Source organism: Sturnira hondurensis, unplaced genomic scaffold (genome assembly GCF_014824575.4).
Source record: "Sturnira hondurensis isolate 20B ecotype Veracruz unplaced genomic scaffold, ASM1482457v3 Scaffold0020398, whole genome shotgun sequence".
Lineage (NCBI taxonomy): Eukaryota > Metazoa > Chordata > Mammalia > Chiroptera > Phyllostomidae > Sturnira > Sturnira hondurensis.
Window position 1 is genome coordinate 394,005 of NW_028093029.1, and position 21,334 is coordinate 415,338.

At 56.9% G+C, this 21,334-nt stretch overlaps 1 protein-coding gene across 1 annotated transcript; it reads left to right on the forward strand.

Moving 5' to 3' along the window:
- Positions 1-16,479: 16,479 nt before the first annotated feature.
- Positions 16,480-17,926, forward strand: CLDN17 (claudin 17). The gene has a single exon (XM_037029673.1). It carries the CDS (start codon positions 16,879-16,881, stop codon positions 17,551-17,553), a length of 675 nt encoding a protein of 224 aa, XP_036885568.1. The 5' UTR covers positions 16,480-16,878; the 3' UTR covers positions 17,554-17,926.
- The last annotated feature ends 3,408 nt before the right edge of the window (positions 17,927-21,334 follow it).

A 21,334-nucleotide genomic window follows, 5' to 3' on the forward strand; every position in this document is an offset into this window, starting at 1 on the left:
GGGCGTCAGGGCCACGGCCATGAGCAACGAAGCAGCAGGTAGCCAGGGGGCCGGGCAGCCGAGTGGCACACCTGACCACAGCAAGCGTTTGCTGCAACCACAGTAAACCAGCAGCTGTCTCGCCCCAGTGCGTTTTTTGAGGAACTGGTGGACCGAGGAACTGTCCGGAATCGCCGGAGTGTGCCTGTCATGTCGTCAAGGTGTCTACCCCCAAACCGGGGTTCCTGGGAGCTCTCCCCAAATCTCCGTGAACAAGCGAAACGGTCTGTCCCCTCGGTTTGCGGAACATCGGGCCCCCAGCACTGGGTAGGACGGACTTCTCAGGTGTGACAGGTGTGGAGGGAGGGGCCGAGCCGGGTGAAACAAACCTTCAATGAGCCCAGACCAGACCCTGCGTTGAGGTCCCTGCAACCTGCAGCCTGAAATCCATCTAATTTTATTTTTATATTTCACAACCCAAATCGATTTGTTGACGGGTGGTTCTAGATAGAATGTTCTATAATATTCTTCATTTAAAAATTAAACATACAGTGAACAAAAAGATGAACTAATATAACTCTACCTCAAAGAGATAAGCAATGTTATCATTTCGGTATTTAATTTTAAATCGCCACCTTTCCCAGATACAGTCAGTATTCAGAAGGGGAAATGAGAGTGTATTAAAAGTCACGGTAGTTAATCTTCCTCCAACCTGCGGTGAGAAATGACCCCCGAGAGTCAGTGGGGCAGACTCAGCGCAGTGACGCCCGCGGAGCGCCGACCCGGGCGGAAGTGGGACACGGCCCCTCCTGGGAGGGGTGCCTGCGTGCTGGGCAAAGGGCAGCCAGATTCTCCAGTGTTTGGCATAGAGGCAGGGTAAGATCTGGGGGAGACATTTAGTATTGTGAGCTCTGATGGGAATTAGCAGATCAGTGACACCCTAAAGTCAAAGCAATTGGGCCCAGAATTCAGTACTAGGTGTCAGACGTTAGAACCTCAAAACCTCTGTCTCATTCACACGGAAACAAGACAAATGCCTTCGGGAGCAGGAAATCCAGGGAAAAGCTGTGACGTCGCCCGAGCACCAGAGGGCGCTCCGGGCCACGCTGCGGGGACAAACGCCTGGCCACCCTGGGTGCCTGGGAAGAGGGTCTCCTCTCCGCGGGCTGCACGGTCAGGAAGGTTCACACTGTGGTGTGTGGTTGAAAGTCATCAGGACTCCAATCCTTCCGTCTTTAGTTCCTGTCGAAAGTGAGCCACAGGAGGAGCAAAGCAATGAAACGCTCTTTCTAATGGCCACCGGCATGATGTGACCTGCGTTAAACAGATGAACAGATCGGTTTTGAGTTCTCCTCAGAGACTCGATGGCTGTAAAGGTCATTCCCAAGTCCTTCGCAGGCAAACGCGTTTTGTTTACACCAGCAAAACGGGAGGACGGTGCCTGCGGAACCCGGCTTTTCAAACTGCTTCCAGTCAGCCTTCCCCGTCTGCGCCCATCCCCTCGCCCTCGACCGGAACGGCGGGGCCCACCCCCCATTGCTGCTCGTTCCTCTTCACGGAGCGCAGACTGCACACACGGCACCGGGAATAAGGGGGTTCGGGAATGTCAGCTCTGATCGCCCCCACCATCCGTCACCAACACTGACGCTTCCCAAACTACAGGCCATAGACGTGCGAAGGGCAAAGGCACGAGGCACTGGGTACGCAAAGGGACACTGGCCGAACTGCGTGTCAACACAGACTCTGCCCCCCCCTGTCCAGGAAGCCCCTGCCCCACCCCCACGACTGCCACCCAGAGCGGAGGTGGCCCTGCCGAGTCAGCCTGGCCTGGAGACCACGCTCTGTCTCTGCTCACAGCCCAGGAAGCCAAACAGCACCTTTGGGCACCACAGGATCAAGGCGGTTTTCCTAATTTTCCTCCTTGTTTCCAACCTAGGACCTACCTGAGGGAGCCAAACACGCACCCTGACCCATCACACAGGTTGCCCCACTGCCAGGGGGCCTCCTCCCCCAGTGTCGCCAGGGCCTCACCTGCAGCCGGTATACACCTGACCCCCCTTTTCCACCATGACACTGCCCCTTCTGCCCGACACCCAATCTTTGCCAAAACACAGATGACAGTGGCTGATGTCCCCGTGACAGCTGTCTCTGAACAAACAGCCTTCACGTTCCATCTCTGGTGCCTTCAGGTATCGGCACGTGTGTGACAGGACAGGTTGGGGGGCACTGCTGGGGAAGTAAGTCTGAATCAAGGCACCAGGCCCAGGGGGAGGTTTCATTCACACGGAGTGGACACAGCTCGGACCTGAAGGTAGTGCACATGGAACCACCTGGACGTGCAAGGAGGACACCTGCACAGGGAAGGGACACCTGTACAGGGAGGGGGACACCTGTACAGGGAGGGGGACACCTGCACAGGGAGAGGGACACCTGCACAGGGAGGGGACACCTGCACAGGGTGGGGGACACCTGCACAGGGAGGGGACACCTGCACAGGGAGGGGACACCTGCACAGGGAGAGGGACACCTGCACGGGGAGGGGGACACCTGCACAGAAAGGGGGACACCTGCACAGGGAGGGGACACCTGCACAGGGAGAGGGACACCTGCACAGGGAGGGAACACCTGCTCAGGAGGAGCGACACAGCCCGAGGTGGCGGTGTACACTCGTGGAGACCCTGCTGCTCTCACCTCACCTGTGCGGGGCCGGTGAGGGAGGGAGTGGCCAGACTGGCGTTGGGGACTAGGCAGTGGCAGGAATGCCCTTCCCAGAGGGGACAGGGTCTGAGGGCTGGGGGGAGCGGGGACACCAGAGAGACAGCACTCATGGGTGGGGACAGGAGGGGATGGTAGCTTCAGTCAGGGGGCTGTAGTGGTGGCGGAAGGTTGTCGTTTCTGGTGTGTGTGAAGGCAGAGCTGACACAGGTCTCGGCAGCTGGGACCTGAGGGGACATGAAAAGGACATGAGGTTAAAAGCAAGGACAGGCTTTGGGCCGAGTGAACTCAGGAGGGGAGTGGTGCCCCTGAGCAGGGCGGGCAGTTTGGGGGGCTCACTACAGCAGGTGGCGATGTGGCTCCCGTCCTGGCAGATCTGAGGGGAAGGGGACAGAGAGCTGCAGTCGGGGGACACGGCTGGGGAGGAGAGTGGCCGGTGACACAAGGTGATGCAGGTGCCGAGTGCCTAGGGGATGTGTCCTCCGGTTCAGATGGAAACAACTCAACACTGACACCCACCACGGGGACACCATCGACGGATGGCCTTCAGAACTCAGCCTGTGGCAGCCATGAGGCGGAAGCCTGCTTAGAGCCGGGGTGGGGAGGGCGGGTTAAAGAGCCCAGAAAGAGGCAGCCCGGCCGTATTGGTCGTTAAACCAGGCGAGAGCCCCGAAGGAAGGGGCCGTGAAGCCGAGGGCAAGGTGGGGTTTCGCTTTGTTTAGTTTCGTTTTTTAATTTTGTTGCATTGCAGTAGGTTTTAGTTTTCTGGTGGAAGACATCGCAGCCGCCTCAGAGGCCCCAACGCTGAGCCAAATCTCCAGGGGGGGAAGGGATTTTGTGGATCTGATTAAGGGTCCTGGGAAGGGGGATTATCCTGGATTTTCCAGGTGGGCCCAACGTAATTACAGAAGTCTCCCTCAGGGACGGGTAAGCGGGGTGGGGGACAGAGAAGGAGGCCTGTGGTGGAGCAGAGGAGACGGAGGGCAGGGCAGAGAGATGAGAGGGGTGGACACTTGGCTGCCCTCCTCAGGGTGAGCCGAGGACGCAGCGCCCCTGGAAGCTGGGGAGGAGCAGCAGAAGCGGCAGAGCCCGGCAGACGCACCTTGGAATTCCGAGCCCAGAGCTGCAAGGTCACGAGTCAGTGTGCCCTGCAGCTCCCCGCTGTGCCGTGGTGGGTGGCGCGGCCGTGGGACACATCGCCGTTGGGGGCACAGAATCAAGACGGATGACGCTGGTGCAGGGAGGACAGCCACATGGGGGGTGACATCCTTCGACCCGTGTCCCTGGGAGATGAACAGGGACCTGGGGCACAGTGGGTGGACCCCGTCGAGGGGTGACCCTAAATCCAGCTGCAATCAGCTGATCAGTTCAGAGGCAGGAGAAGTTCCTCAGGAGCAGAAAGCAGCACGCTAGCCACAGCTAGCAGCGTGGGGAGGGACCGGGGAAATCAGGCGAGGGGACAGATGGCAGACCGGGCAAGGGTGATTAACGAGGGCGCAGGGCAGAAATGGGACGCACTTGAGGCTGATGGCAGCAGACGGTCTGGTGTGACCTTGTGTTCAGTTACATTTAGCTCCTGGGTTTGGGAGAGTCCGCGGGGAGCTGGGTCCAACGAATGTGGAGGCTTTGCCAGAGGAGGAAAGCAGAGAAAACTGGGTAGGAAATCGAGGGAGTACAGAAAGGACCCCGGTGCCTTAGTGAGGATGGGTGTGGTGGCAGTCGGAGACTGACCACGTGGGGTGTCGATGGCCTGTGGAGCTCCGTGGGGTCAAAGGGCATTGGGAACTGTGCGGGAGGGCAAAGATCGGAGACCGGAATGCACAAGAAGGCTTTGTGGAGCGGGCAAGGTCACAAACGAGCCTTGCCCGGGAGCTGAATCCGAGCTGCGTCCCTGGGGACAGAACCCAGACCTCAGCGTTGCCTTAACAAGCTCACAGTCTCTGTGGAGGGAGCTCTGAGCACCTCGACGGTGTGGCTGGGGCGGAGGGGACAGGAGCCCCAAGGCGCCGGCAACAACACGCGTGTCGTGGAGATGAGGCAGATCCCTCGAGCGCTGGAGCGGACCTCTCCTAAGGAAACGCCACCCCGTCAGAAGCCGTGTGTGGGCCGGGGGGAACGGGTCCCCTGTGGACACCCGCACACCCCACTGCAGGCTCCCGGCACCTCCATCACCCCGAGCGGCTCGGCGGGCTCCCCGCACGTGTCCCCACAGAAGGCTGTGAGGATGAGACAAAGTTGGTCAAACCCCAAAACTGGGAGATGGCGTACACCTTCGTGCGTTTCAGGGCTCTGCCCCGGAGAAAACAGCCGGGCGGTGTCAGCACGGGCCTGGCCGTGAGGACCCAGGGGAGGCACGTGGGCTTGAGACTTTGTGCCCCTCGGCAGGGACCTGCCACTGTGGGGGGGGGCGGGCACAGTGCACAGAGAAGGTTCGGGGGTACGGATGCCCCGGCCAGGCTGGTCAGGTCATCCGTCATCACTAGGGCTGACATGTCACGGCTCACCTGTCAGGACGGCTGACATCAGAAGGTCAGCAGGGAAGGGCCAGGGAGGGTGTGGGGTTGGTGCCGCTACCACAAAAACCAGCACGGCGGGTGCTCAGGAAACTGAAGCCAGAGCTGCCGTGTGACCCGGCAACTGCACTGTCGGGTGCGTGTCCCAAGGGGACAAGTCACCGTCCCAAAGGAGCAGCTGCATTCCACGGCCACCAACACAGGGGAGGACGTATGTGACCGTCAGCAGATGCTCAGAAAAGAAATGGTGACCCAGGTGTGTGTTTATGCACAAAATGCAATGCTTTCAGTCTTAAAATAAAACGAAGGAAGGCCACCCAGTCCTGTACGACGACATGGGTAAACCTGGCAGGCGTGATGCCACGTGAAGCCGGTCAGTCACGGGGGACACGCACTGTGTGATCTCGCTTCCCCGTGGGCAGCCCCATCCACGTGGCTGAGCTCTCGGTAAAAGGAACAGAATGGCGGTGCCAGAGACCCTCCGGAAAGCCGCGGCGGTGCAGTCGGGTGAGAGTTTGGGCCATAAGGTGAGTTAGGAGCTGCGGGTGGAAACAGTGGGCTTCACACTCAAAATCCGCCCGGAGATGGGAACCTGCGGTTCTCCTCGCCAAACGGAGACCTTCCCGCACAGCGGTGGGTCTGCTGGTTAGCTCCGTCGCGGCCGTCATCTCATGATGTGACGCATTTCGCACATCACACTCTCCTTCTCAGATAAGTACAACTTCTCTTCGAGAATCACATCTGAATAAAGCTAGAGAATGTCATTCTCATGGTTGTTTCCTTGTCAGCTATCTTTTTCATCCGTTTATATCAACATTTTCTCTTTGGTCATTGCCCACAATACACAGAAAGGGTATTTTTAAATTTGCCTGTTTAGTATTAAATACGCTTGGAGATTCTAATTTCAGAATCTGACTTTCTGGAAATTTTTCACTTATTGTCACTGACTGCGGCCTGTCTCATTGTGTTTTTGTCTCCAGTGACAAGCAGCCCCAACCCCGAGCTGTCCTGCACACCGACAGTTTGGGGACTCCGCCGTGGCTCGGGGTGCACGAGAGGCAACCGGACGATGTTTCTCATCGATGTCTCTCTCTCTCTTCCCCCTCCTTCCTTCACACCCTCTCTAAAATAAAACTTACCCCCAGGTGAAAATCTGAAAAATTAGGGAGATTAAAGGAGCCTCAACCAAACTTACCTCGGACTTCATCTTCAACAACACTCGGTCTGTCTTATTCTACAACCCGCTGGCCCTCTTTGTCAGCTGTGAATGATTACTTACGTGCAATTCGATGGCCTAATGCCATTTAAACTCTTGTAAAGTCTATTTTCTCATTTATTTAATTTTTCTTAGATTTTCATTTGCTTTGTTTTGTCTCAGATACACCCCTCATTTTTTAGATAAACATTCCCCTCTTAATTGGAGTCTGCATTTTGTTTTATATTCTCTTCCTAACAATTCAAACACCCAGCATTTGGGGGTCTGGTTCCGCCCCTTTTCCCTCCGCCGATCCCCAGACGCTGGGACACCCCCTCGTGTTCTGGGGCGCATGGCTGGGCCCTGGTCACTGGTGATCTGTCTGTGGGAACTCACTGAGCTACTCAGGGGGGAGTCACGCTTGCTGCTGCTGGCGCTTTCGGGCACCACCCACCCAGCCTTGGTTTTCCTTAACCCCCAGTCTGCGGTTCGTGGTCCCTGCAAACAGCGATCGGCTCCACGCACACAGGGTCGCAGGCTGCCCTGAACCTGCTCTGAAGCAGACGAGCTTCCTTGCCGTCGGACTTACTGTGCACGTTTCTTTCTAGTTTGGTCTTTTCCCTTAAACTGTTGCTCTTCGAGGGTGTTCACCTTATTCTCGGGCGTCTGATCTCGCCCCAGCTCTGCCCGAGCCTGGGAGCTGGCCCCCCTCAGTGCAGCCGGGGCCCCCAGCCACTGGGAGGCCACGAACGGGGCTCCTGGCGTCCTTTTGGCTGACCTCCTAAGAATTAAGTTCCTGCTCAATTCTTATTTTTGGAGCATTTCCTTATCTTCTTGAAAAGTTCCTATGCATTGAAGTGATTTTTTTCTTTCAAGAATTTTAGATTTTTCAATGGGGAAATTATGGAAAGTTAGTCTCCGATAGCAACAGAAAACACTGAATATTGATTGAAGTGCTGAATTGGGATCTTATGCTTGATATCACAAGAACATTCTATAACCAAAATGAAACAAGCAAAATATAAAACCACATTTCTCAGATGTTATGATTTATCTTAATACCTTTCTTGTCCAGTAAACAACCTGCTTAAAAACTTATAATTGTCCTCACTTTTCTAGCTCCAAAAATCTAAACTTGATTACACTTTAGGGTTATTAATATTCACCCCAATTTTGTCCCTTTACTATATGATTTGACCATAATGGGTAAAAACAAAATTCCAGCGTTTAGAAGCACGACTCACGTCTGCACGGACACAAACAGGTTTTAAAGCTGCGTGTGTAACGCATCAACAGGAGCCCCTGGCGAGAAAGTGGAGGAAAGTCACACCAAAGTTTCCTAAGTTAAAGACAAACCTCTTTCCTGTCCTAAGAGCAATAAAATACAGATAAAACCACGATATTTTACTCCCCAAATCATCTCTCCAGAAAAACATCTGTAAGTTAGCATGTAATGTCACAAAGTTTGAGCTGTAACCATTCATAAATACCCAGTACGACAAAGGCATCACCTCCCCAACAATGAGTAATGCCGAGCTGAACGCGCTCGGCAACGTCCCTGCCAGACGTCCGAGGACGGCCACCCCGCATTGCACCGTGTTTCCAAGAAGCGGGCCCTTCTCCTCTCATTACAGACGTGAGGCCTGTGAGGGCGGGGATGGCCCTCCCCTGTCCACTGCCCTGCGGCCAGTGCAGGGGGGGCTTGGGGGCCTGACACGCAGTAGGTGGTCTGTCGATGGGGGAAAATCTGTGACTGAATCGCGGACACTGTCCTGCTCACCCTGACCCACGTCATAACTGAAGAAGCATCGCCACCCTGTCGGACCTCAAACCTCACCTCATAGACAGTGTTTGGTAACGTCCTATAGAATGTTCTGGAACAAAAGTCACAGAGGGTGTAAAGTGGTCATTTGGAAACACCAGTATCATGTCTTTCTTACAATCGACCATTGAAAGGAAAATAACTCATTTAAAACAGCGCCTGTTTCATTATGCCGTCAAATAAAAACACGCACGATGGGAGACACAAAACCCCGTTGGAGGCTGCCTCCACTCTAAATCCAGGGGCAGGTGACGGCTGCGGAGACGGCCTGGGCAGGTGTTAGATTTGTGACCCCAAGTCCACGGCGATGGTCGTCACGGGTGCCCTGAGCTTTTAAAATGACAAGGGACTTCAGGGGATAAGTTCCAAGTGAAACGAAATTCAGCTTCCACTCCACTTCCTGGTTACCACACTCCCGGGTCTTCACCGCACGTTCACGGAATTACCCTGGATTTACGCGGAAAATGGAGCAGAGCCTTCCACGTCCCGTCTGCACCGACAGCTCGCCTGCTGAATGGCCGGCACGCTCCTTGGGGAGGGGACACACAACCCAGCCCACGGATGATGCATTACAGACGTGCACAGCTGAAACCTGTATAATTCTACCAGGCAAGGCCAGCCCAACAAAGTCAATCAATCGATCAATCAATCAATCAATCAGTGACAGGGAAGCTCCCGGTCATCACAGAGCCACCGAATGCCACTCCCCAAACACACACACACACACACACACACACACACACACACACGCCTCTCCCAGCGGCTCCGGAAGCAGCCTTTGCCCATCCCCTGATCGCCGGCACAGGCACAGCTTGCTCACTGTAAAGGGCCCCCGGAGCGGTGCCCCCTCGTCAGTGGTTGCCAGTCATCCCTGCGGACGCTGTGTTCCCATCCCTCCAACACGCGACGGCCTTTCAAGTTGGTCCACGTAGCGCAGCGACCCCGCCTGTGGTCTCCTGGTCTGGGCTCTGGTCTCGGCCCACCAGCTCCATGGGACAGGGACAAAGCTGGGAGCCCTCCCCCTGGTGGCAGCCCTGGAAAGTTCATGGGCCTTTCGGGGCTGAAAAGGGGACATTAGTAACTATGGCCACTCTTTTCACCAGTCCGTCCCTGGACCCTGGACCACCGTAGACGCTTTGGGACCAGGGCATCGGGACATCGGCAGGTGAACTACCGATCACTGATACACACTTGTAAGTAAAACACACACCGGGCTGTGCATTTACTCTGACGCACCCCAGAAGTACACTGTCCACCTAACAAAACCGTGAAAGTGGCCCCGCGTTAGGACCTCAACGCATCCCACAAAGACCCCCACAGACGGACCAGGAGCTCAGACAGGCCTGTGCGGAAGCTGCGGGAACGCAAGTGCTTTCTGGCTGCTGATCTACCGAAGGCCCTTGGCCACGTCCCCGAGCTGCCCGTAAACCCACTTCCCCAGGACCACACAGGTGCGGCCCCTCCTCTCCCCTCTGTGGGGGTGCTGTGGGTTAGATGGTGTCTGGGCAGCTTTGTCCCCCAGGTCACGGCTCAGTTATCCGTCCTCCTGTTGGAGTTTCTCTCTTCTGCGACCTGAGGCCTCGCCAAGCATCCCGACGAGTCACGGCCTCCATGGCTTTTCTCGTTCAGAGAGAGAAGTGTCTTCTCTCTCCTCTTGATACTAAATGATACACAGTGTTCCTGGCCTTGTTATGTGTACAGTTGGGGAGAGTTGCATGAAGCTTCAGCGTCCCGCCATCAGCTTTTACGGTCCCCGTAGAAACGTCCGGGAGGGAAGCCCCGAATGAGGTGGCGAGAAGCCGGGTTTTACACGAGCACCTGCCACAGCGAATGGGAGCTTCCGAATGACCTACGGCAGAAACTGGCCGCTCCCTGTCTGCATGCAATGAAGTGAATAATTAAGTGCCAGTCATTATTGATTTTTAATTTGTTTTTGGAAGAGACAGTCATACGTTCTTAAGGCTAAAGGAACCTTTAAGTTGAATTTAATCGGATTTGACAAAGACGGCCGGAACGTTGTCCAGCCTGGCTCTGAGGCCACGCCGCCGGAGGCTGGGCCTTGGCTTCCCCTGTCAGTTGGCTGGAGGGCACGGAACTTCGCCCTCCTGCTCGGGAAGACGAAAAGTCCTGCGTTAAAGCAGCACAGGACCGCACTGAGGGGACTTCCGTGGCCAAAACTGGAGACGTTTGAGCAAAAAACACAGTAATTTTGGATTACAAGTCAGAGTGTAAAATAAGTGGTTATAAGTCTATCTGACATAAGAAAATGATTGACTAAATTGATGCTTAAGAGAGGAAAGATAAAGGCCCTGAGCAGAAGAGCCCCAGTAACTGATGCAAACACCGTACTCGTGCGTGGGGGCCGTGCCTAGTGACGGCCGCCCAAAAGGCGCAGTGGGGAGGGGGGAGAACAGCCCCGCAATCCAGAGACCCGCTGTCCCAGGGGCCGAGGGAGAAAGTGGACCATCCCCGCCCTGGCCAGACAAACAGGGCCCCACGAACGGCCCTGCTGGGGTCGATGGTGTGCACTTGGTATACGGTGGGGCGAAAGGGCCCTGTACTCGGGGATCTTCTAACCTAACCCACAGTCTCAGTCGAATCAGGAGAAAGATAAAAGGCAATTGTGGGTAAACAGGCATCCGGCAAGATAACTGAGCAGCGACCCCCCAACTTCTAGGGTCATCGGATGGGGGAGGGTTGGAGGCACGGTCTCGGCCACAGGTGGCCTGAGGAAGCCTCACAGCCAGCGGCGAGGTGGTGTCCTGGGTGCGACCTCGGAACAGAGGAAGGGCACCAGTGAAGGACGGAGAAAATGGAAACAAACCGTGAGCTTTGGTTAATAGTAATCATACACTGGTTTGTTAGTTGTGACGAATGTCCTGTGCCCGTGCGTGGAGCCAGCAACAGAAAAACCTGGGTGTAAAGTATGAAAACTTGGTACAATCTCGGCAACTTCTCCTACATCTAAAATGGCTTTAAAAAGTAAAGTCAACAGAAAGTTTAAAAATGGACTGTTTATCTCAAAGAAATGTCAGAAAAAATTAAATGGATAGATTTTGGTCAGTTTTGAATCATGAAACCAGTGCACGGAAGACGTTCATTCTGTGTAATAACAGCTCGCGTTACCGTGGTCACTCTACTCAGAAAGAGGAGGAAGCCGGCTCAGAGCGGCGTCCACAGGAACCAGAACTCTCCTGGTCCCTGCGGGGACGCGCTTCTACAGCGAGGGGGCTTCCCGACCGGATGACGGCCGCCCTGGCCCCTGGCCCGTCTCTGACCCGCGTAAGTACTGGACGTGAGAATGGTGGCCATGTGCCCCGGCTTCTCGCAGGCTGGCTCGTGCAGACAGCACAGCACGGCTGCTATCGGACCTGTTCTAACGTCTGTGCAGAGTCGTCGGAAGGCCCTCGGCCGAGTGAGCCTGTCTGCCGCCTCAGGACAAGCCCCAGCAGGCCACATGGACCGAGGGGGTCCACCTCCTGCCACGGCTGTGACCTGACCACAGGTAACTTGTGGATGGGACAGAGGAGGGGTGGGCACTCACACTCGGGCACTGCCCACCGTTGTCTATGAGCTCCCCACCCCGCAGCCCCCGTGTCCCCACAGGGGTGCCTCACAGGCAGCTCCCACTCACGTCTGTCATTCAGCCCTGGATGCCCTCTGTGGGGGGCGGGGGCTGGCCCGTCAGCATCTCACACCTGAGGCTCACTCCTGCAACGATGAAGTTCATGCCCGAGACGTGACAGGAATCCACCTGCTCCCCTGCCTGCAGCCTGTCATCCGCCTGCACTGGGGGGTCCCAAATATGGCACGTCCGTCTGCACCGCTGCTTCCCAGCCACTACCTGGCTGCGGGCAGCTCTTATTAAACTACAGTTTTTCTGATCCACTCCCTCCAGATAGCCAGGAACCCCTAAAAAAAAACCAGAATTGTCTTTTGGAGGGTGGGTTCCTTGTAGAGCAGGCTTCCCCTGCTAGGGGAGTGTTCTAGGGACCCATCTGTATCAATGCGCCAGCTGGCGTTGTTGTGAGAGGCTGCGTTCGGCTTCAGTGAATTTTTAAAATTTACTTCATTGTTGTTCAATTACAGTTGTATTTTCTCCCCCTTACGCCCGCCAAACTGCCCTCTCTCCCTTGCTTCCACCCTCCCCCCCCAGTTTTGTCCATGTTTCCTTAGTAGTTCCTGGAAACCCCACTGCCCCCTCCCACCCCCTCTGGCTATTGTTACATTATTCTTACTTTCAATGACTCTGGTTATATTTTGTTTGCCTTTTTCCTTTGTTGACTATGTTACTGTTGAAGGTGAGATCATATGGTATTTGTCCCTCACTGCCTGGCTGATTCCACTCAGCATGGTGCACTTCGGTGCATTTTTTTTTAACACTCTTTCAATGCGTTCACCCATTTCATGATGGGGGATGAAAGAGCCCACCTGCCCACAGCACGCTGAGTGTGCAGAGTTCTTGACCAAACCTGGGCAACCCCCGTGCCCCACCCTCCCTATTCACCTGACCTCGCCCCAAGCGAGGTTTTTTGTTTGCCTGGATGAGAAAAGCCCTCCAAGGGAAACAGACTGCTGGTGTGGAAGAGGTGAAACAGAAAACAGCAGGAGCCCTAAAGGGCGTCAACATCAATGAGTTCAAACACTGCTCTGAGCCTCAGGAAACGCACCTCGATGGGTGTGTTGCATCAGACGCAGAGCAGTTGAGAGGCGACTGAAGCTTCCACATCTGAGAGCAAACACACGACTTTTATAAATTTCGTTTTGGGGCCCCCTGATGTACACATACATGCAATGCAGATGTGCTGTGGTATGTCAGTTCCATGTTGACACCGCTCACCAACTCTGCCCTGACCTTGGAGAGAGTGGGGTCGGCTCGCACCTCCCTGCACCCCCGCACTTGGCCCGTGCTGGCAGCCTCTCCGGCCGTGACAGCCCTCATGTCGGGCCAGGGCCTCCCGTCCACAGGAGTCCAGCTCCTGACCTCGTGTCTGGACCCAGGCGGCCATGCCTGATCCTGTGCCCTCGTGACCCCGTGCCCTCCCACTCTCCCATGACAACGGTCCGGCTGATCCCCACCCCAGCATCAGGCCACGGCCTGCGTGCTGTTTGGTCAGGGTCCTTCCCTTCCCTTCATGGTCACGTTAACGTCTCATTTGTTCACACTGTTTGTGGGCTACGATTTCCACGTCCTGCGTTTCTTTACCCAGAGCTGTCTCTCGGCCTGTGGTTACGTGTATTTTCAAGTGCTGTTTCACAGTTACAAGTCTCCCTGAGGTGGAAGCTGCGTGAAAACACGGAACGGAGCCCCGGTCAGAGAGACCCGGCCCAGGTGGGCAGAGCTGGCTCAGGGCTGGTCTTCTGTGCTATGCTGGCCAATCTGGATTTCATCGCAGAGGCGCCAGGAACTGACAAAAAAATGTGAGTGAGGTGGTGGCAGGCCCCGAATGTGACTCCGGGGGCTTTGTGGTCCCCAGCAGAGTGTGGGGGAGATGGGGGGGACCAGAGAGGGCACAGGGAGCAGAACAAAGGTAACGGAAATGGCTGTGGGTGCTGGAGGCAGAGCCGCGTCGGAACGGGGAGCACGTTCCGTAAACCAGACAAAGGTGGAGGGTGGGTCCCCTGGGAGACAGACCCTGAGTGCAGACCAGTGTTGTTACCTTCCTTCAGGGGGGCCTGTGCGACTGACACCAAGAGGGAATGAGGGCAGGAGGAGGGTCCGGCCCGCGAGTCCAGGCTTTGGCACAGACCTGGTCAGAGCCTCAGCGCCCAGGAGGCTCTGAGCCGGGCCCATCAGCACCGCCCGCTTTGGGGACACGGCTGGAGCTGCACCTCGGCAGGCTGGCGCTCCCTGGCCAGAGGAGGCCCCGTGAGGGGGGACGACTGGGTGAGCGGGTCATTCCCGGGCAATGCCAAGGGGGGCCGGTAGCAGGGGTCACTCTCCCGGAGGCCTCTGGCCCTGGATGGGGTGTTGGCGTAGTCCATTCCCCCTCGGCTGCTGTGGCCGAGACCGGGAGAAGGACGACACGGCCTGGGCTGAAGACGGCAGACTCTGACCTTGCGGTCTGACAGGGAGCCATGGACGAGGAGTGTTAAGTGAGGAGAGTGCCCAGGTATGTACGAGCCTGGAACAGACAGACAGACAGACCAAACGCCCACGGGTGAGATCACCTTCAGCGAGCAAAGACTGAGAGTGCACAGGCGGAGGGAGACGGGCTCCGAGGACCACCTAACAAAGGCAGAAACACGGGTGTCACGGCAAACCTTTCCCTGGGGCTCGCCCGGGGTCAGTGCAGCCCACGAATGGAACCTTGGAAGCAGCCCTGGGAGATTGGCATTATTACCTTTCTAACTCTTTAATTTTGAGAGGTCCAGAAACGTGACTGACGTGGATGGCTCAGCCATCAGGCCGGGACCGAAACAGCCTCTCTTTACTGCGTCCCTTAGAAGGCAATCGTTGCTGCCACAGAACAGTGGGTTAGACGAGGGCCTGCAGGGGTCCTTTGGAGGTGGCATCAGGACGCCCTGGAAGCCTGCCACCCTCGGGCAAGGTGACCGGGCCACCTAGGGGTGGTGGGCAGGCGTCCCCGCTGGGCGGCCAAAATGCGGGAGCTGAGTGAAGGTGCATGTGGCCCTGGGCAGGGAGCACAGGTCTGGCAAGGTGGGATTTTAACACGGAAAGGGGCCAGGTGGGATCAGGGTCTGAAGCGCTGTGCGCGGAGGGAAGGGGGTGCAGGTGCAGTGGAGGGAGGGAAGGACGCAGGACAGGGCAAGAGTCACAGGGAAGCTGGGAGGAAGTGCCGTGTCCTTCTGCGTGAAGGAGGACAGCAGGGACGCTGTGGGGCGTTGCTTACCATCCCAACGTTCAGGAGGGAACGCGGCCTCCCCGAGCTGATTTCGACGAGCCCCCGTGTCCTCCGAGCCGATGAGAAATCAGACAACTGGAGATGAACAGTCAGCTGCCAACTCCCAGGACCCGGTGAGCACAGAGGAGGCAGAGGATCAGAGTCGGGGAGAGGGGCTGGGAGCCGGTCACAGCAGGGCAGGCAGACCCGTGGGGTTGGGGGAGCTGGGTTCCCCAGCACCTCTGCCACGGGGCTGAGCAAATCCCGTGCCTGTGCAGGACACTGAACACACAGGGCCCTGGAGCCCCCGTGACCCCTGTTCCTCGGAGAGACCATCTCTGCCAGCCGGGGTGGTGCTGAGAAAGCAGCGCGGCCACTGCCCGAAGAGACAGGCAGATGTGCACAGACCGCCCGTGCTGAAGGCGTGTGGCTCCCAGGTCTGCCAGTTGAAGGAGTGGGCTCCTTTGGCCTGGAGGGACAGGATCGCCCCTGGCTCTGGCCTGCGGGGACTGAAGGGGGGTAGCATCTCTCAGCAGCAGGTCATGTGCCATGAGGGAGAGCTGTGCTTCCTGGAGGTTTTTGGCCTCGAAATGCATTCCCTGCATTAGGGTAGGAAAGAGAAAGGGGGTGTCTGCTTCCCACACGGAGTGACCCCCATCTCTGGGCAACGGCAGGGGGGCTGCTGCCATGGATGACAACGTGACTCTTGAACTTGGCCCCAGGGTTGATCCCATCCCACTGGCTTCAACCGTTGGCCTGGTCCCCTTCCAACAAAAAGGTCTGGAGACGTGTCTTGCCCCCGGTGTTGACGCAGGGTGGACAGAAGAGGCGTGAGCTCAGTGAATCAGAGCTGGGTCCACCCGCCAGCCTGCTTTACATCCCGGAGACCACGCACGAGAGACAGAGGCCACAACCCCCGCCCCTGAAAAGCTTTCTTTTATCTGAATTTAATGAGCTGCACAGCTTAATCCAAAGGCAGTCTTCACAGAAATGGAATATCCACGTTGACTTTGAGAAGTATGCTGGGTTTCGGGCGGCCACTGAAGAAACGTTCAGCAAAGGCGGGGAGCCCACACAGGGGAAGACTTGGAAGGTAATGTGATAGCTGACAGCAGATCCAACCAGCAGGAGCGCTTCTCTGGGTCCCTCCTCTCTGGGTCTCGAGACTACACTGTGAAATCCAATTTCTCCCTTTGGACTCCACCTTTATAAATCGTCACATGTTTTCACGGAAGCTTTGACACTAACACCTAAACATTTCTCCATGGGCAGAAGTTTGTGTCAAGGCCAGAGTCGATTAATTCCAGCAAAGGGAAGGTGGCTAAGCCCGAAGGAGCGAATCATCCCGAGGCTCCGCGCTGTCCGCCTGCCCGGCTCAGAGCTGCCCGACGGGGTTTGGACGCCGTCTGGTTGGGGCTGAGTGTGTGGGTCCGGGGCTTCTCAGACAGGAAGTTTCCAGCTCTGTGATTAATGTTGCGCAATGGGAGCTTTGCCACTAATTACAGCCTTCCTAGGACAATAACACTGTGAGAAACACTAACGTTGCAGGCGGTGCTTCTGGACACACCTCCGGCCACCTTCTCCCTGGCCGGGAGCAGCTCCCCGAGGAGCCGGCACTCCGCACAGGGAGCGCGTGTGTGGGCAGAGGCAGCGCACACCGACTGCAGGCGCTCCTGCGGCCGGCCCGGACGCAGCGTCATGGGCAGTTGTCGTGGGAGACGCCATCCATGTCTTCTGTAGACCCAGGGGACTCCTCTGCCTTCAGATCCTGAGCAGCTTCCAGCTGGACCCGTCTTCAAGGTCACGGCCATGGTGCTTTATCCCCTGCAGATTGCCGGGCTGGTCCTGGGGTTCCTCGGCCTGGCCGGGGCCTTGGGGGCCACCCTCCTGCCCCAGTGGCAAGTGTCGGCCTTCGTGGGCAATAACATCATCGTCTTCGAGCGGATCTGGGAGGGGCTGTGGATGACCTGCGTCCGGCAGGCCACGGCCATACTGCAGTGCAAGGTCTACAGCTCCCTGCTGGCCCTGCCGCCTGTGCTCGAGGCCGCCCGGGCCCTCATGTGCGTGGCCGTGGCTCTCGCTCTGCTCGCCCTGCTGGTGGGCGTCTGCGGCATGAAGGGGGTCCAGTGCGCCGGCTGGAGCGAGAGGGCCAAGGCCCGCTTCCTGGGCACGTCAGGGGCCCTCTTCCTCCTGGCGGGCGTCTCGGTTCTGATCCCGGTGTGCTGGACGGCCAACATCGTCATCAGGGGTTTCCACGACCCGGCCGTCCACGTGGCTCAGAAGCGAGAGTTGGGGGCCGCTCTCTTTCTGGGCTGGGCGAGCGCTGCCGCCCTCCTCCTCGGAGGGGGTCTGCTCTGCGGGCTCTGGTGTGGCACCAGGAAGGGGCGAAGGCACCACCATCCGGCCTCCGGGCACTGCATGCCGCACGTGGACAAGCGAAGGAACGGGGCCACGGCCCACAGGACCTCCACCAGCTACGTCTGACCCCTGCCTGGGGCCCCAACTCGGACTGTGGTTGGTGCGTTTCATACAGTCCTGCCGGGAACCGTGAGTACGTCAGGCTGGAGACCTGGCCCCGCGCCTGCCCTGGAGCTGAGACTGTCACGGGCGCAGACTTGGCAGTCTGTCCCCAGGGGTGGGAGTGGAAGAGGCTTGCGCACTCTGACAGCTGGCATTAAATGCGTTTACCGGGACTGGACTCAGATGCGCTCTCTTCCAGTCTACATAGTCTAGACTCTAGTAGGTCCTCAGGCTTAGTCTCATGATGGCTTTTTTCAAACAATCATGTATCCTTTACTCAGCAATCCACATTACACTGCAATTAATGATGCGTAGCAATAAAAGATTCTAAAACATGGCCTAGAATTTTTCCTGTGTTGTTTCTCATACTAACAACTACACTGACGACTTTCTCTGTTCAAACAATTCACCTGGAAAAAGCATAGACATCAAGTCAGGATGTCAGTTGACTTTATGAAAACATGGAAATGCCTGTTGGGGGAAAGGATTTGTTGCCCCTCCAGGAAAGCTAGAGCCGCAGTCACCAAACGCTGTCAGGAAAAAGGAGTTCTTGTTTTAGGATATTTCACAGGTGGCATTTGAAGGATTTAGTGTATACAGTAGAATCTGCTTACAAATGTCTATTCAAAAATCGTTTATAATGAGAAGCATTATGCTTTCATAACCTGCGGTTCTCACCCACGAGCAAACAGCCGTGCCCACCCGGACGGGGCATGCCAGGGAAGCCTGAGAGCCCTCTGCTCTCGGCGAGAGGAAACACAGCCCCCGCACCGGGAGCACCGGGGCCTGGTGCCGAGGGGTGGTCTCCCTTCCTGGCCCTACGCCCTACTCACGGAGCAGGCCCACGCACGCCGAGTCGGGCGAAGAAGACTCAGGTCATGAATCGGGAGATTAGTCAGGCTCAAAGGAGTGCCTTCCTTTCATTCTCCAATAAACGAGTGGGCGGGGCTGAAGCAGTTTGTTTTCTTGAGTCACATGCATCAATTTCTCAGGCTTGTGCTTCTCATTACACGGGCCAGGGTCAGGGTCAGTGTGTGTGGTGCAGGGATGGGGAGACAGGGTTTGTGGGGTTGCTTCTGAGTGTCTCCAACATGCTGTGAATGAACCAATGTTTATATGTTCCAGTTCAACTCTTCAAACGTTGTGTTTGTTTTGCAGTAAAACGTATTTAATTTATAGTTCATAATGGCAATGAACAGATTAAACATGTTCACCAAATATTGACTGTCTGTCCATCCCCGTTACAACAGCAGGAAGTGGCCACCTGAGTTCGGTGGCGCCGACTGAACAGTGGGGCCAGAACGAGTTTCTGTCCTCAGCAGACTGCGGGCAGACGCTGAACCTTTGAATCCGAAAAAACCGGCAGCGAGATACGAGCAGTAAGGTCCCCTCCTCCTCCCTCCCAGCCACCAGCAAGGCGTCCTGATGTGAAGTGGGTGGGGACGCATGACTGGGGCGTCCAAGCCACAGACACGTGAACAGCCTCAGGAAAAACCAGGACTGGCCTGCTTTTCCCTCAGATGGTCTCCCTTTTCAGACTTCATTCATAAAGGCCTGCGTGCCGGGGGTGGGGGTGGGGGGTTGGTGGGAAGGAGTCATTCATCCCACACGGGGAAGCGGCAGGACACTCACAGACCAGACGCGCACTCACGCTGCCGCGAAGTCAGGTCTTCCCGTCGGGCCCCCGGAGGAAGTCATTCGCCCCGTGGGACAGTCCAGGGCCCAGCCAGCGGACCGCAGCGCAGAACCGTGCGGCACTGGGGCGACCACGGCGCTGCCGGGGGTGGCACTGGGCCCGACGGGGGCGGGGGGGGGGTCTCAGAACCTGAGGGTCCTGTCGCCCACTCTCATTCACTGAGGTGCACTTTTAGAAAAATGTTACATTTAGCTCTCCTCCCTGTCGCCATGTGTTCCCTATTACACCCAAAAGGGAATTTTAATGACTTTTAACACATTTCAAGATGCACTGCAGTTGTAAAGCTCATGCCACAAACCCCGATGTGTGAGAAATGCATCATTATTTCTAAAATTCAGCTGAACTCAACTTCTTGGGCACCGTGCGCAGAATGCCCAGCTCTGGGTCTTACACGGAGATCGGCGGGTTCCGGCGGCAGCGGCTTCAGGTCCGTGGGCATCAGTCTGTACAGGGTACTGAGAAAATGTCTATTGGAAAGGACCTTGCTCCCCATGGCCCCACCATCCCCTCAACGGAGCCAGCGGCCCAGAAACCAGGAGCAGCGGGGCCCCGAGGGGCTGAGGCAGCAGAACCAGGGAAGCTCTCCAAGAGCACAGACGAGTCACTGGACACCAAGGCGGGGACCCCCGCCCCCGTCTTCCCGCTCTCACAAGCAGACGGGAAGGCTGGACGGCAAGGGCGCTGGTGGGGAGACGCGGTGTGGGAGGCGAGCGCTGTCGGGCAGACCCTGGGCGCTGGGCAGAGCAGCAAGTGGGTCCCAGAGCAGAGGGGGCTGGGCGTCACAGAGGAAAGATGACAAGGGTGCAGTGACGAACTGCAGACTCGTCCTGAGGAGGCAGACTCTTTGGAAGGATGGTGACACTGGGGACACAGAGGCAGCCGGAGAGAGATGAGACAACGGAACTCAGAAATTTAAAGGTGGTTTTAGTTTTTTAGTCTGAAAGAAGTAAATTTTGAGGAGCTGGTGGGCAAAGAACGAAATGGCTCTGTCAGAACCCATTTTTTTTCTGACTTTTAGGATTGTGAAGTGATTTCTTTGGACAAAGGTATAACACAAAGGAGCAGAGGTAAGAGGGTCAGGTATCCATGTGTCCCAGGGAAGGACCCCGAGGAACAGGGCCCAGAGAAATGGCACAGCTCAGACGACAGGTGTGAAGCTGTCAGGGCACATGTGACTTGCACCCAAGACGCCCTCGGACAGTCATCGCGGGGGGCGGGGGGGAAGGCAACAGCCCCTGGCGTGTTTGGTCGGACAGGCCCAGAACCGACGAGCCGGGTGTCCCACAGCCAGGGCGCCGTGGGAGCAGAGCAGCCCTCCCCAGGCAGCTAAGACCAGGCAGGCCACTCAAGGAGTCAGCCTCTCTGGGGCTCAGGGAGAATGGCAGCCACACCCTGTGACAGGCAAGTGCGCCATCCCCGGTCTCCCGTGCTCAGGCCCGCCCTCTGCCCCCACCCCCGCACTCCCCTGTGCGGCCTAAGGAGGTGTGTCCCCACGTGCCCGGCAGTGGGCACCAGGCGTGGGGGCCGGGCACCCCGAAGCCGGCGTGAGTGAGAAGCGGTGGTTCCCTGTGCAGAGAAGCAGGAAATGGAGCCGAACGGGCTGACGTCAGGCCTGTTCACTATGTTCCCAGCTGGTCTTTGTGAACAGCCTCGGTGATAAAGGGCTCCTTCCGGCCGAGAAACACGGGTCCTGAGCAACCTCGTAGTTACCGTTTGCAGAGAGAAATGATAGCAGATAAACCGATGACAGACACATAGACGGCAGATGCCCACACGGATGACAGTCACACGGGCAGACATGATGAGACAGCTGGCCGGATGAGAGAGATGGTGCATAGAGCAGAGAGATACGGAGAGCAGGTAGAGGTGGGGACGTAGGCAGAGAGACCGTCGGATTGAGAGACATGACAGATGGACAGACAGATGGAGAGCTATGATAGACAGACGGATGGGAGAGGCTGTCTGTGCGACCTCGAGCCCTGAGCCTGGACGTGGGGTCGCATGATCTGCCCCTAGAGGAAATGAGGGGGATCCCCTGGACTCAGAAGC

Coding starts and splice junctions, on each gene's coding strand:
- CLDN17 (XM_037029673.1), top strand. CDS start 16,879: ATGGTGCTTTATCCCCTGCAGATTGCCGGGCTGGTCCTGGGGTTCCTC.